We start from the raw sequence: 15,763 nt of genomic DNA on the forward strand, positions 1-15,763 counted from the left end.
GTTCCGCGTAGCTGTGTGTAGGTGCGAGCTGCCTGCCGGTCATGTCCTCCTCCGATCTGCGGTTCAGCGACGGGATTGAAAATAGATGGATTTGCGGAACGGCAGGGGAGAGCGGTCCTGCGCGGGTGGGAGCGCGGCGCCGGGTGGCAGCGGGGCTGGGGCGGCTGGGTGGGCGCCGCGCGGCGGTGCCGGTGGTGGCGATGGCGGTGACCTTGGACGGTGAACCTGAGCTGCTGGGGCAGCTGGGGCGCAGCGGGGCCAAGGTGTCACGTCTGGGAGTTGGGCTGCAAACTGTGCGGTAAGTGCGCAGACGGGGCCTCTTGCACTCTCTGCTGGCTGTCTTCCATCCTAAAATATTGGGAGGCTTTTCCTTCACGAGGGTGCAGTGGAATAAACAGCCTGGTAATGGCAGAACCCGGGTGAGGAGGTAACCCCGGAGCATCCTGTGCAGTGGTAGCTGGCTGTGACCGCGTGGCTGTGAACTGACCTGTAGGAGCCCGGCGGTGGGACCTGGTGATGCCCAGCAGGCCTGACTGTTGTGCTGGCATCCCTGCCATTGTCCTTAACAAAGCGCTGCACGCATACGGTGCTAACTGCGTGTCGTATCTGCCACCCTCTACATAGTTGCAGGCGTGTCTTATAAATAATCTATGACATTTATCCTTTGTCCAGACTAGCAGAAATACATTACGCTTAGTCTGATGCCTGGCAATCAATTATTCCAATTAAGTAGGTGTTATATTAAAGTATTGATTAGGGACCCGATCCTGTAGGTAGTGCTTTGCTGATGAATGGAGTGTTTGGCTGAGAGTTTTGAGATCTGACTTCATGCAGTTCTGTTGTAACAGCAAAATGAAGTGCACACAGTACAGCTTTTTGGGGAACTGCATTCATTCTGCTTGGGAGTTCAGAGGCAGAATAGAACACATTCCTTCCACAAAAACCTTCACTTCAGCTACTGTCATATTCTTCCTGTGATGCAGAATGCATGGGTTGTAACAGCGTGAGGAAGTCAGGCTAACTGGGGCAGGTGTGTTGAGTTACAGACCGGAATTTAAGCTTGTCCTGATGTCTGTGGCTATGGTAGGTGAGCAGGAGAGTGCTGTGGGTTGACTCTGCTCTGCATCAAGACACTTTTCCTGCTGCATTGGCAGAACAGAGTAAGCAAATGGGGATTCTCTTTCTGCCCAGCTCGTGTTATGATAAAGGCATTAAATGGGTGATCTTGGCACCAAGCCCTGAGTCCTGGCTCTAGGTGTGGTGTTGGGGAGTTGTTGCCCCTCACTTTGAAGGGTTTGTGGTCAGGTTTTGTTCGGTTCTGTCTCCATTACTACCAAAGCATTACTGGAAATTTGAAATGGTGTCTTGAAGCTACTATTTCTTGAGTTAATTTTTGTGTTTAGGAGGTTTGTTGTTTTTTTCTTTTTTTTTTTTTTCTTTCCCTTCTTTCTTTGTCTCTAATGAAACAGAAGGTACCATGAATCCCTTTTGTTTACTTCTTTGTTTCTGCTCTTGACTGCCTAATAATGTGAGCAGATACGTGTGTGGCTCTGGATGCAGTCTGGTTTTAGTTAGTGACTATTGTGAAGTTAGGAGGAAGAGCAAAAATCAGACAGCCTTGATTTGAGAGGGTAGATTAAGGAACTGGGGAAAACAAAAATATTCAGGAGTTTGTAAGAAGAGTGCACTTAAGTGCATGAGTTGTAACAGTGAAAGCTTTTCATGTATTTATCGAAAATGAAACTTCTTCTTTCTTTAAGACTAAAACATGCTAAAGCCAATGCAAGGTTTACTGAAGGGAGCCACTGGTCTTAGCAGGTATGCCAACTTGTGCACTGGGTGTGTAAGGAAACACCCGCACACACAGTGCTGGCTCTGGCAGTACTGGCAGCTGCTTGTGGTCGAGCTTGTTGGCTGTCTTGGAGTACAGACTGGCATGTAGTTAATGGGATTATATACAGCATTCTTTAAAATTGGTGGAGTTCCTAACCTTTGTTTAGTCATAAACAGTGTCTGGTTTTGGAATTTTTACTGTGAAAGACTGAAAGGCATTAGGAAGAGAGTGAAATTTAATTATGAAACTGCTTTTGGTGCTCAGATGCATTTAAAATCTTTCCCATATAAATTATTTCTCTCAGTGATTTGGAGCCTGATATTTATAGTAATGTCATCCGAATGCTTTAGAAAAAACAGCATTTCCCCCAATCCTGCCAATTATGTGTAAAAAATCATGTTTTTTTAATATTGTTTATTACTGGAAAGTTCATCTTACACTGAGACTTTATCCCTCTCTCATAAAATAGCACAGAGAAAAATGAAGAGAACATATGGTGTCTTCTATCAGTCAGTCATCATTACTGCTTCTTCACACTGTGTCATCACCCCACAAATAGCAAATGAGTGTGAATTTCTCCCTGCAGAAAGAGAAAGGAGCAAACTGGTTAGTGCAGCCAAGTAAAGAAAAATTAATAAATATTACAATAACCATCAATTGGAAGGTTATATAAAATATTAAAGACAATGAGAATGCAGAGGGGAAAAAAGAAACTAAACTGCCAAACAATCATATCAAACCTGCAAATGTTGATCTGGAGCAGGACTCCTGACTTTCTCTTGATTTGATAACCAAGCTTGAAATATTGATGGGACACAGTCTCTCTTGCCCATTTTTTATGAATGATTCTGTGCTATTTGAGGTGCTCAAATAGACAGTGCTCAGATAAGAACTGTGAGGAGTGTAATGTAATAGTTTGTCTCTGGGGCATCCATAAAATCCTGCATTTCCTCTTTAAGCAGACATCTAGGAAAAATATAATTTTATTTAATTCCCTGATGTTCCTATTACACTTCTGGTGTAAAGGTTGCAATTCAAATCTTTATCTGCAAAGCCTCTCTGCCATGCTTAAATCTCCTGCAAAGAGATATATGACAAAGCAGCCTTGGAGATAGCTGCCATAGGAAATTAATAAGCCCCAATTGCAAACATCCATCCCAGCTTTGAAAGGGATATTTCAGAATCTAACCCCCTAGAAGCAGCAAAGGCAGTTGAGGATTGTGGGTGAAAAAACATGCATATGCAGGCAGGAGAATGGGATGGTGTCTGCTGGGGATTGTGAAAGAGGAAGAAGCACAATGGTAGTAATGCTTGGGTACAAGAAAACAGGGTTAATGTTTGGTCTCTGAGAGTAAGAGTAAATCTGGGGGAATTTCTTATATTTTCGTATTTTTTAATGTTTCCATGCACTCTTCCTCTGGAGGAGAAACACCTGTGTGTGTAGCACCTGAAATGCCCGTGTGGCAAGGCTCACGGGGGAGCCAGTATCTTTATTAGCCTGAGCAATGCCAATTGGGCAAACTGTTGAGTATATAAGGAGTTCTTTGGGAACAAATAAAAATCTCAGGAAAAATTCTGAAAACCTCAGAAAACAGAGTTGAAAGACAAGTATGAGATCATATGGTTCATCCTTTGGTAGCAGCAGCTAATTGTCCTCTAGAGACAGTGGACATCAGATATTTCATAAAATACAGCCAAAAGGCCAAGAAGGATCAGTGTGGTTTAGACAGGGAAGCCTGAGAAGCATTTGATTTAGTCCAAGTGAAAGCAGCCAGACTTACCAGCCTGAAAATCCAAAGATCTTGCTCAAAAGTACTGTTCAGGAGTGGAGTCAATAGGCTGGGGTAACCAGCTGGGCACTGCAGCCTTTGTCACAGCAGGAACATGCTGGGGAGGAGCACAGAGGGGTTCCTTCAGCAGGATGCACAAAGGTGTGTGGAGGCACTTCCCACGAGAGCAGGTAAAAGCAGAAGCATCTGAAGCGTTTTACTGTCCTTGCATTGTTCATCCCGTGTAATTTCCTTTGGCCCTTTGAAAGATTGAATCAAAGGGTTGGTTGTGTAGGATAACAGTGCTCTCCAAGGCATAATTTGTTGTGAGTGGAATGATTTCCTGTTCTAACTTAGATCTCCACTGGCTGTATTCAGATCCCATCCAGTTCTGGCATCGCGAGCTTGGGTCTCCATAGGAATTGTCAGCTGGCCTGGATAGATCTGCTTTGTCATTTCCAGAGACAGTTAGTCAGGGACAGAATTTGTATGCACTTTCTTGTTGTCTGTGTTTGGGCAAGAAATTGAACCCCGATCTATCAGTATGGTGATGGACTTCGCTGTGCAAGCAGATGAGATGACCCTGAGCATATTTTTTCAAGTGGATGAGTGGAATGAATCATACTGGGAAGATAAATTGGAGAAAAACATGCTTAATGCTTGCCAGCAAAAGTGATCCTCTGCACCTACTGGGATCATTCTATCACTGAAGTAAAGCCACCACTCTTTCATAGGTGACACTAACAAGTTCCTTTTTAGGTTGCAAGGAACAGGGGCAGATCTCTTGACACCTGGATTCATTCTTCTTGATTTTTATGTGCTCTGTAAGTCAGTGGAATGAGTCAGCAGAGGAGGCACAGAGCAGGCGTGAGTCTGCTTCTGAAGAAAGTCTGAGGACCGGCCTAAGCAAAATTTATAAACCAGAATACAATAAATAATGCTTTTCCTATCTCAGGTTCAGTTTTGTTCCTGCTTCCCTTACCATCGCCCTTCTCTCCCCTCCGCCTGCCCTGCCTTCTGCTCTTTGCTGGAGGGAAACCCCTCTGCCAGGAGCGTGCCCCTGCACTGTGCCTCCAGCCCATACATGTGCCTCTGCCCAGCTTTCCCTTGTAGCCCTTCTCTTTTCTTTTGTTGCTTCTTTCATTTCTCTCTCATGTTACTAGTACTAGTTCTACTTATGTTGCTGTTGGTTGTTTTTTTTTTTTTCACATATAATTAAGGAATTGATTTTGCACATGGCTCATGTGGGGGGCCGAGTCTGTGAAAGAAGCCAATATTTCTTGTTCTTCCTTCTACCATTCTTTTGCATCTGTCATGCTGTTTTCAATAAACAATTAAAATAAGTACAAGTATTGCAGCCAACTGGGATTTCACCTAGTCTGCTTGCTTGAACGTCTGTTGTGTGAGATGGGAATGTCTTGCTCTGGAACTGTTACACAATATGCAGTTTCATTACATGACACCGTTCCTCATGTACGTTCACTAGCTAAAATAACAAGAGGAGAAAAATGGGGTGAAGTGGAAGCCGTGGATTTAGTTCAGGTTTTGCATCATCTCATTGGCTGGGTTTTGTTTGCAAACCCAACGGTGCTTGAGATTCAGGTCACTTCTCTCAATCCCCCTGCAGTGGTAGGCGTGTGTGTGAATGCATCAGAGAGGAGAGATAAATGACTCACATTATGATCCATCTTTATTTCAAACAGTGCTCAGCAAAAGTGAGAGGGTGGCTTTTGTGTTGCAAACCTCATTGATTTAATTTTTATTTTGCAGAGCCAGGTGTGGTTGGGGTAGAGAAGCTATACAGGCATCTTAACACTGAGATGCTGAGAATGGCACAGACCTGTGGTTTCACTTCGGCCAACTTCTGCAAGCAAAGCTAGCAGATGAATTATGGGGAAAAAAGTAAACTGTCTTAAGCCTCTATGTTTTTCCCTGATTCTTCCCTCAGTTTTCGTTTCTTAACAGGCATCGTCATTTTATCTTGTTATAGGTAATAGAATCTGAAGGATAAGAAGGCAAAAATCCTCACTATTGACATATGTGATTCAAACTAGCTCTCATTTCCTTTGTAAATTGGGGATTGTGGAATACTGCAGCAGATGTCTCGTCAGCTGGGGAAAGTCTGCTGTTGTCCTTTAAAAATCAGCTGCTGTCTAGGTGCACTGGCTTTCTTTACAGCTGAAACAGGGATGCTTCCAGAATCTGGCTTATGATCTTTCCTGAATTTTGAATCACAAGAGGATCTCCAAGGTCACTTTCTAGAATACCTTTGGATTTTCATCACTTCTGGCCATCTGGACTGGATGAGCGAGGTGATAGCAATGAAGTCCTTTGTGAACAACTGCCCTTGTGACAAAGGGAAGAATGCCTTTAAACGTTGTAAAATGGGGAGGCAAAAGCTCAGGGCTGAATCAGGATTTCAGTTTTATTTTCAACTGAGCAATGTAACCTTTCAAATTCACAAAGCATTGTCAGTTCTTGTAATACTTTATTTAGTCTGCTTGGGTTTGATTTCTGTTTGTATTTTTATTATCCATGGAGAAACAGATTCTGGCATCCTTTAGTCTGAACACTGTCAACTCTTACTGTAAGAATAAGGTAAGTAAGAATTACTTTTGTGAGCAAGATTTAATTGTCAGGACACTTAGAGAACAACAACAACAACAGAATACCTGTATATTTTGATTCAAGCACTTGGTCCATTCTGGAAATAAAAGAAAGAGCACAGGCAGCTGCATGGGTATGACTGTACTAAAATAGCAGCTTGTGTTTACATTTTAACTTTCCATTATGAGGCTGCTGTCTGTGTAGCTGGACACGCACATTCAGGAGGTGGGAAATTCCTGTTTTGTGGGCCCTGTTATGGTGACCCAAACACCAAGGCGACCTTCTGCAGCGAGTGCCAGCTTCTGGGGTGAAGGCTTATGACACTGGGAATTTCATTTTGTCATTGTAAGTGCCAGAAGAGAATGCTTAGAAATAAGAGATGCAAACAATATTTTCTCTGCCTCTCTGAGATTGATTTTCCTTACACAGTGAAAGTGGTCAGCAGCTCTTTTAATGTGCCAGCGTTAAGTCTGCTTAGCGTGGACACTTTCTTTATATCATCCAGGGCCAGATCCTGCCCTTACATTCATTTTAGATGGTTTCTTAGTATGCCAAATGTCTCATTAGTCTGCAAGTGCGATATGATGAAGCACGAAGCAATATTTTATAGCATGGCAGACTTGAAGTACTGACTGCAGTGTGAATGCTCTCGGTCTTTTATTTAATTCATTTGCACTGATCCGTAATAAAGGTGATCCCCTGCATGGCTTCCCCAAATGCTGGTGGTGAAAGTACAGTCATGTAGTGGAGATTCAAATGACCTTTTCCTTTTTAATAATTCATATCTAGTTATGAAACTGTACTCAAGGACTGGGGGAGCTCCCCTCCTCCTGCTCCCATTCCTTCCCCCTGATTTTTTAGAGAGACTAAATAAAGATCTTAGCTTAGGTTCTCATTTTGCAAGTCAAGCGGTTTCCTAATCAGCACATCACCCAATTATTTGACCTTTTGCACCTTAAAAAAGCAATGACACAGATCGCTGATAGGAATTCAGTGATGATATGTCAACCCTTCTTCATTAAGCCTGCCAGCTCGCTTTGCAACCTCTCCCGCTGCTGCTGTCAGAATACTGTAAACTTTGTTTGATCCCACTGGGTCCTTGAGGTTTATTTCATTAAGGAGTATAATATCTCCTAATGGAAGCTAGGTAATAGTAATACCGAGAACTAGCAAACAGGAGACTTTGTGTCAAAAGAGAATTCAATTTTAATTAATCTTTTCAAAGTAATTCAATTGAGTCTTTAGGAGGAACCTATTTCTGCTTTTTCCCCATAGTTTCCTGCACTGATTCTGCATATTTAAAATCTGTAACTCAGTATTCTGAGAGAGCATCTAAATAGGAAACAAGAGATGCATGTCAGACCACATCTTTGGAGATCTGCTTGTGCACAACAATTGAATCTTTTTGTATTAGCAGGGCTACTGCATTGTGGTGGCAGTAGGAAGATCTTTGTTTTCTGCTGTGTCTCTTTCTCCCTCTTTCCTTCTCACAGTTTGTGTGTGTATATGTGTGTATCTTTGTGTAGTCAAGTATAAACATTCATAAGTGAAAATATATATTCTTATTCTTGCACTGGGAAGAGGATTTTCCTCTTCTGACTTTCAATTTAAATGTGAGAGACACATTCTATTGTTGCTTTCTCTGCATCCATTTAGCAGTGCAAGAAAGAATTATGTGTCAGTGTGTATGAGTGTGGTATATGTGTGTTTAGTCTCTGTCTATATCTACAGCCTACTGAGCCTGATGTAATAATTCATGCAGAGGTGACAGCCAGATTAGAAATGATCCTCTAGAAAATGGGAAAAGAAAAAAAAAAAACAACCACAAAGAACATATAAACTTGTAGTATTATCCCTTTTTAGTTAGTTCATTTCCACCCTCCCAACCAAGGCTTTCTACATTTTTATTCTGATCATCCTCAGGGATGAGATAATGATCTCTTGGTGTTGCTGATTTATTTTCTGATGTTGCTTTAATTAAAGCCCTTTTATTACACAGACAATATTGTATTGATTATGATGCGAGTGTATAGCACCCTGATGTGCTCTGCCCCTGATCCTCCCCTCACTAGGCATTGGAGAGTGTGTCCTAACTGGAAGGTAGGGCAGGATACCCTTGTGTTAGGTGCGAAAGGCAGGAAGTCAGTAATCTCAGAGCAGCAGCTGTTTATTGACACGTGCTTTGCGGGTGCTGTGAAAGCGAGGGGCTGATCAGCGAAGTGTGCTGGAAAATATGGTCTGGTTTTGGGCAACACATGGCTCTGAACAGGGACCAGAGAACCCCACTCTTGTTATTGTCATCTTTGGAAGAATGGGTAATGTGCAGTCAAGTTGAGATCCCTCTGCAGAGCAGGAGCCTGATGGGAGGTGGGCTGCCCTGCTGGAGAGAGAGCAGCTGAGAGCTCTGCAGTCTGGCATCTAGTGCCCTGTTTGTTTTCCATTTAGTTCTCTCCTTAGTTTTATTTAAGATTGTTTTGAGAACAGGAGGCTTCTGCATTTGGGAATTTAGCAGAGGGAGGAGAGAACACTAAGGTTATGTATTGCTCTTTCTTTAAGTATATATAGTACAACTTGAATTCAGATGCACCGCTTCCCCTCACTGCAGCAGGTAATACATCTAGCTGGAGAGCTTCAGTGGGATGGGGCAGAGCTGATAGGAGAAGTAACGAGTTGAAGGGAAGAGGGAGAAGAGAGAAATGATAGCTAGAAAAGTGGGAAAAAATAGTAAGAGTTAGGAGTAGTGAACAAGAATGAAGGAATAGAGTATATTAGGAAAAAAAAAAAAAGAAGGGGAAACACAAAGTGGCTTGAGAATGGCAGGGAATCTCATCCTTCCCATAAACTATAGTCTCCAGAAACCAAAACAAGAAATGGTGATAGAGCGTTACCTTATGACTGGTCAAAGGAAGGAGCTAGAACAAAAGCCTGGAAGTGAAGGAGGGGGAATAAGGGGAGTGCATCTGAACATGGTGCAGCAGGGAACAGAGATGTGTGGTGCTGTACTGGCACGCAGAGGTGCTGGTAGATATGTCACTGAGCACTGTACTGGATAGAAACGTGGGGCTAGACCATCCATGAGAACTCCCAGTTTTCTGATAGATATGTTAAAAGATCTTGACTATATTGTATTTATGGGCTATTTATTTGACATGATGTAGAAATTTGCTTTTCATTAAGTGAAGAGAGAAAGTGAATCTGAGATAATAGTCTAATTTATAAAACAAAGCATCTTTTCCTTGGCATGCTTAATGAAGAAGTCAAGCTAATGCAGGAAGGCAGCAGAAGGCAGCTGCAATAAGCATCCCAGCAAGCCAGCACCATGCCCTGCACGGGGTAACAGTGGCACTAGGTCAGCAAATGGCTGTCAGTTCTTGTTTTGGGGCATGTTGCAGGGGGTTGTCCCTTCCCCTCCCAAAGGTGGAATGGCAGCAGGAGGCTTTGCATTTAGGGACCGTTGACATCACATTTGTCACATTGCCCTGTCCTCACACAATCCCTCACCCTCTGTCTGCGCACACTGCCATGCCGCACCATGAATTGAGCCACAGAGTGATTAGGGGAAGGCAGAGCTGATGTCTGCCTGAAGCAGCATGAGGGATGGAGCCGTGGTAAGGAGCAGAGGTCAAGAGTTGTCATCTGCTGACAGAGCCATGTCTCTCTGGAAGCAAAACAGATCAATGCTGGTGAGGATCATGTGCTTTAATTCCTGTGAGAATGCTGGGATTTGAAAACTGGAGAAGAAGAATAAAAACTCAGGGAAGTTCATGGATGGTCCTTGGGAAGTGTGCTTAGAAGTATGCTTAGAAAAAAAGACAAACAGTGTAGAACACAAAAGAAAGCTCCCATCCTATTTGTGCAGAATCCCACTGTTTGTCTGTCCGGCTCTGGGCCCAGTACTATGTGACCATCCCAGAGGGCCAGGAGTGCTGGGCATGGTGCCTGGCTGCTGCAGCACAGGAGCGAGGCGACCAGCTGAGGTCTGACACTCAGTAAGTGAATGGAACAACAGATAAAAGGTCTGAAACTAAATGTTCTAGATCAGAACCTGTGACTGGGTGCACCCTTTTCCTGCATCAGCATTAGTTTCTCTCTTGCTCCCTTTTTTTCCTTTCTTCAGCCAGATTTACTGTGAGTTTTCAGTACGTTCTTTAATCTTAGGGGCTGTGATATAAAATGATATAATTTAATTATAAGTACTTAAAATCCCCGCCTCTGTAATTTGCCCTGCATTGACAGTGCCTGACAGATCCCTTGCTGAAGGTGCTGCAGCACAGCCCCATCACCGCACAGCCCCCAGCACATGGCACAGAGCAAACTCCCTGACAGATAGCTGTTGCTGTCCCTGCCATAGCAGTGTGGTATAAGGCTCAGCTGGGGCTCTGCCATTGCAAGCATTCCCCTGTTGCAACCGGCAGAGCTGCTGCCGAAAAGGCGAGTGAGGAAAGGAAATGATGTGAGCTCAAATAACTTACAGGGTTGTATTTGGAAAGTCCAAAGGGACTGACTGTACAGCTGCCAAGAAAAGGTTCGGCCTGGCTCTGCATCTTTTTACCATGCAGGCAGGCAGCATGTGTGAGTGGCTTTGAAGCACGTTTCAAGTGGAAATGTCTTTGCTATTACTTGATAATTGCTGCATCATATCCCGTACTGCATTCAAATCTATGCAGTGCTTTACAGAAGGCTTTGCAAAGCATAGCACTGATGTGATGCAGCTCCATGTGTCTTGTGATAGGGAAGTACAGGGCTGGGGGCTCTTGGGGCCAGCTGCAGCCTAGGGTGATGCTCCCGAGCTTGTGTGTGATGGCTTGTGTTGAGTCATCTGTTGTCTGCTGGATGCAGGAAATAACTGACTCCAGCACAGCTGGCAAGAGAACAGGTCCAGAGAAAGCAGCCTGTGGGGCATTGCTGGAACACACTGGAACAGTCTGCCCAGAGAAAGTGTTCTACTTTGAAGATACTCAAAACCCACCTGGTTTTCCTGTTCCAGGGATCCTGCTTCAGCAGTAGGTTGGACTTGATGACTTCCAGAGGTCCCTTCCCACCCCTGTACAATTCTGTGTTCCTGTGGTTGAATGCAGTGGGCGTGCTGCAGGATGGTTATTGCTGCTGCTGGCTGTGCAACCTACCTGCATGCCATGGGATTATTCAGAGCTTCTGGAGTTTACATTTTCTCTACCCATGTCTGTATTTTACTGAAAAGCAACATGTGAAATGTAGATTAAGATGGATCAAACCCAACCAGTTCAGGGAGCATTGACTTAGATGTGAATGCTTGAATTTTGTCAAGCTTGAGGATATCTCCCTGAGCAAAGGAGAGCTGCCAAGCCAGTGAAGAAGGTTAAGCACAAGGGAGAAATAATTTCTTTGTTCAACTGCTGCCAAACGACAGATACTTAACAAAGTGTGCATCTAAACAAACATCTTTGCTATTTTTCTGGCTGTGTATTAGAGCTATTGCTCTTGAGACTAGTTTTGTTCTGAAGGACAGACGTGCCAAATTCCTTGGTAAACACCATAGGAAACTTCAGGGCTTGAAATGATTCACTAACCTCTCTCCAAGCCCCTCTGTGTCCCCCACCCAAACCCATTCCCCTGTATGTCTTGTCCCCTCAGCCCCCCAGCCACAGGGAAGCAGCAGCTCCTGCCTGTGCTGCACTGCCAGAGGCTCACGTAGATGCAGTGCCTGCGTGGAAGGGATAAATGCACCTGCACAGTCAGTGACACCAAGAGCACACCATACACTGAGTGCTCTGGACAAAAGTAGCTGCAGTGCGTTAGCAAATGACCATATCCTGTGCTAAGTGGGCCCCAGCAAGCAAGCATTAACTTCACCAATGGTAACAGATGCCTTGGGTTTGCATTGGCATCATCACAGGTGGAACTGGGATTTGAGAGGCTGCAATGGAAGCGTACATCTCCTGTTGGGCTGAGGGCACTTGGGCAGCCCAGATCACCGCAGCTGGGCACCATTTTCCTCTTGCTTCATGCTTAATAACTCCGGCTTTTAGCACTTCCACTTGTTATTGCAGTGGCTGACAGGGGACCTAGAGGAAAATCCAGTCTTATTGATACTGAAAAGGTCAGTTTTGTTGAGTGTTTCCATGGTGAAAATAATAAATTAAATATATTCAGACTTTTCAGGCTATTCAAATCTGCGGGTTGAGCTGACCAAGATTTTCCTGTGAGCTGTTTGAATGGTATCTCTTTGCACAGCTTTTATGAGCGAGGTGGGTTTTTTTCACTTAGGAAAAAAAGCTTTTTCTCTTTGTTAAGATGAATTCTTCAGTCACTGCAGTGCTGTCAGTGCACAGACCGTAACTGAGACACCCACAGTGGGGTCTTAACGCAGCAAGGAAGGCATGTGGCAGAGTCACCCTTCCAATGCAGCCATTTCTGTCCCATTGCAAAGTTCTGCTTTGCTTCCACTTCACTCCAGTAGGTGTACTCACATTGCCTGACCCAGTGATACATGTTTTGAACAAATATTCCTTCCTTTCCCTCTGGCACATACCTCTGAGAACTTATCCATCTCCCACTGGTGTCAGTGAGGTCTCTGTGAGTCCCCAGAGGGATTTGTGCTACTAGAACCCCAACCGACGCCGGTTGATTTCTGAGGTATGATCTCTCTCTCATTTCTTAAGCACTGGGTGGTTAAGAGCTGGCCTCCTGTCAGCAGCACATGCCACAGAGAGCTGCAGCCCCAGCCAGCATGTGCTGGAGTGAGGGGCTTGTCTGTGCCCTCGCCTCCTTGTGTGGCTTCTAGGATGCAGCAACCAGTGCGTATCTCATTCACTGGTTGTAGTTAAATGCCCAGTCCTGTTCTATGAATTTTCGAATAATTTCTCATCAGGATCACGTACTTCCTACATTTCTTTTCCTCTCTGCTTGTTACTGGTATGCCATAGACATGAAAGTAAGGTCTTCCCTTTTTCAGAGTTCATCTTCTCCTACTACTCACTGCTAATTGGTTCTTTCTTCCGGTAATTTTGATAAAACTCCCTCAGCCCCAGGCATGGTGGTACCTACCACAGAGTTCCCCGGCTCCTGCAGTGTGTAGTTCCAGAGCTGTGGGGCTGTGCTGCACATTGGTGGAGGTTCCCAGCAAACACCAGCACCAAGGTGATTTTGCTTTAAAATGTATTTGGCATGCAGGTTTGTACCTGGAGATACTCTCTGACTAGGCAAGTGGGTGCTGAGGAATCAGTCTTGGGCATTTTGGCTGCAATATGCTGATCCCACATGTATCTTGGAAAATGCTGCCCTGGCAGGCAAGCTACCAACCAACCTGCTCTCCTAGCATGGGCTGAGCCCAGCCTGTCTCACCCATCAGGGCCCTGAGCATGCATGTTAACTTAAGAGCAGGTTCTGTGCCCTTTGCTGCCTCTTCCTCCAGCCTTCTCCTTCTATCCCAGCTTCTTCTCCTGCTCATGTCTCTGCTTGCCCTTGTGTGACCTTAAGAGCGTGGCTTTTCTCCTGGAATCACAAGGAGCTGGGAATGTCTGAATCTTCTGTTTCGCTTGCAAGACACAACTGTATGTAAATTGAAGGAATTTGCATTGGTTGCTTTTTTCTTCTCTCTTTATTTCTCTCTATCTCTATTTTTTTTTTAATGTGTAATATTGTAATCCTCGTATAATATCCTCACAGTTTTTATAGTTCCCAGTCTTCCCATCTCCTTATACCTGGCAGTTTCTGCTTGCGATACCAGCCTCCATATGGCAGTGTGTGGCTGGCAGGAGGCTGTGCATCACTCCCTGTCTCTCCTGCCCTCCTACCCTCACTAGCTCTGGTGCTTTGCTCTGTAGACCCTCTCTGGTGAGTTTTTCCCACATTGCACAAATATTAAGTACTCCCAGCCTCACAGCTTTTAGCTGTTTTCGCTTCCTTCAGAGACATTCTTCAGTCTGTGCAGCTCAGACCAGTTTCATTTTGCATTCACTGCAGCATGAATTGAAGACCGAGGAACTGGAAAACAAGTAGATTGCAACTTTTGGTTATCCACTGCTGCTCTGAGTTTTTATTCACCTTGTGCTGCACACACATGTGCACATACTTGCTTAGGCATTCACGCGGTTGGGTTGTTCATTTCTCAGCACAGACAGTTTTGCTGTTAACATCTACAGAAATTTTTATTTTTGAAAACAGATGAGCACCTGCTAGCTGGTGTACATGGCTTTGTTCTGTTCCATTTCCCAGTGACTCAGAACAGAAGAGACCAAACATCTTTGTGATCAAAATGAAGACCCAGCAAGTCGCTGTTTTGGTCTTGGTTTCTTAGGGAATAGGGTGAACTCTGCAGAATTATTCATTTACTACCCAAATGAAATAAAACGGGTCCTTGCCCCTTTCTCCTACAGCATAAATCCAATCCGCTATGACAGAATTTTACTGTGATGTATGATATTGTAGGAAGCAATCATGGAAATGGAAAGAAAGAAGAAATGCTCAAAAAAATGTTACTATCAGTCATTGTGCACCTTATTGCTGAACTAGAGGGCCTGCTTTTACTCAGTAAAAATATACATGCTCCCAGGAAAGGCAACACAGCCAATAGGGGGTGGAAGGAATAGGAATTTTCTGCACCACAAGGGTAAAGAAGTGAGGAATGCGGATGGTAGGGAAGTACCACAGCTAGTGCAGGGAATCCATGGCAGAGCTGGATCTCACTGCAGCAGTGTCTTATCTGGAATATCATCTTTCCTCTTATTAATAACGAATACAATCTTTCAATAGGATTTTATGTACGTTTAAATTTAATAACTCATCCTTCAGGAAGAACTCAGTCCTGCCAGGTACTACATCCGATTTGGGTTGGCTTAGGTCTGTTGGGAACTGAGGTTGCTCCTCTTTTCCTGAATCAAGCCCTTAGTGAAGCTGGAGCTATTGACAGATTACCATTCATAGCTCTTTATTGCTTACTGTAGGTTTATTGCAGCCTCCTTTCCCACTTAGCTCTCCTTCCCTGTCTCTGAGCAAACATAATGTACAGCCCATGTAAATATAAAACATTAAGCAATTACTGGGTTATTTCAGATGCAGCGCTAATAATACATCATTTCTGAAAACCACAGCTTCAAATGTAGGGCATGCTGTACCAGTCATCTCACACGATGCTCACTGGAAAGCGAGCTCAGCCATTACTGTTCTATCTCTGAATTATTACTCACTCACCCCAGGAAACAAAGGGGAGTCCCTGAGGTTAATGTGGTTAGTAAAGCAATTTGAGGAAGCTGAGCTTATATCTGCTTACACAGTGTACAGAAGATATTTAAACAGCAGACTTCAATCCCCCACTCTTTTCCGCCAGCTCTTACATCCGTGTCTTTCTTTTCTAATGACTGCGAGTGTTCTGCTGAAATAAGAAATGGTGAATTTGAGAATTTGCTATGTGCAAAGTCCCTAAGGCAAATTGCCTGGCACCAGCTTTCTGAGAAAAATAGGAGTTTCTTGCAGAAAATGAAGACTCCCACATTTGTTTGACCTTCGTGCTTCACATCTCCCCATTTCTGCCCCACTCAGCCCTGGACCGTGTCCTGTAAGTAGCTGGGTGCTG

General features: G+C 44.2%; 1 protein-coding gene across 1 annotated transcript in view; it reads left to right on the forward strand.

Annotated features, from left to right (window-relative positions):
• Window positions 1–200: 200 nt before the first annotated feature.
• PEPD (peptidase D) overlaps window positions 201–15,763 on the forward strand; it is a gene marked incomplete at both ends in the record, with an annotated part of 168,936 nt that continues 153,373 nt past the window's right edge. The window contains one exon of the mRNA XM_079541307.1: window positions 201–298. Coding sequence (XP_079397433.1) covers window positions 201–298 — 98 coding nt within the window. The remainder of the gene's footprint in view (window positions 299–15,763) is intronic.

This window comes from Tetrao urogallus (genome assembly GCF_951394365.1).
Source record: "Tetrao urogallus genome assembly, chromosome: 12".
NCBI classification, from domain to species: domain Eukaryota; kingdom Metazoa; phylum Chordata; class Aves; order Galliformes; family Phasianidae; genus Tetrao; species Tetrao urogallus.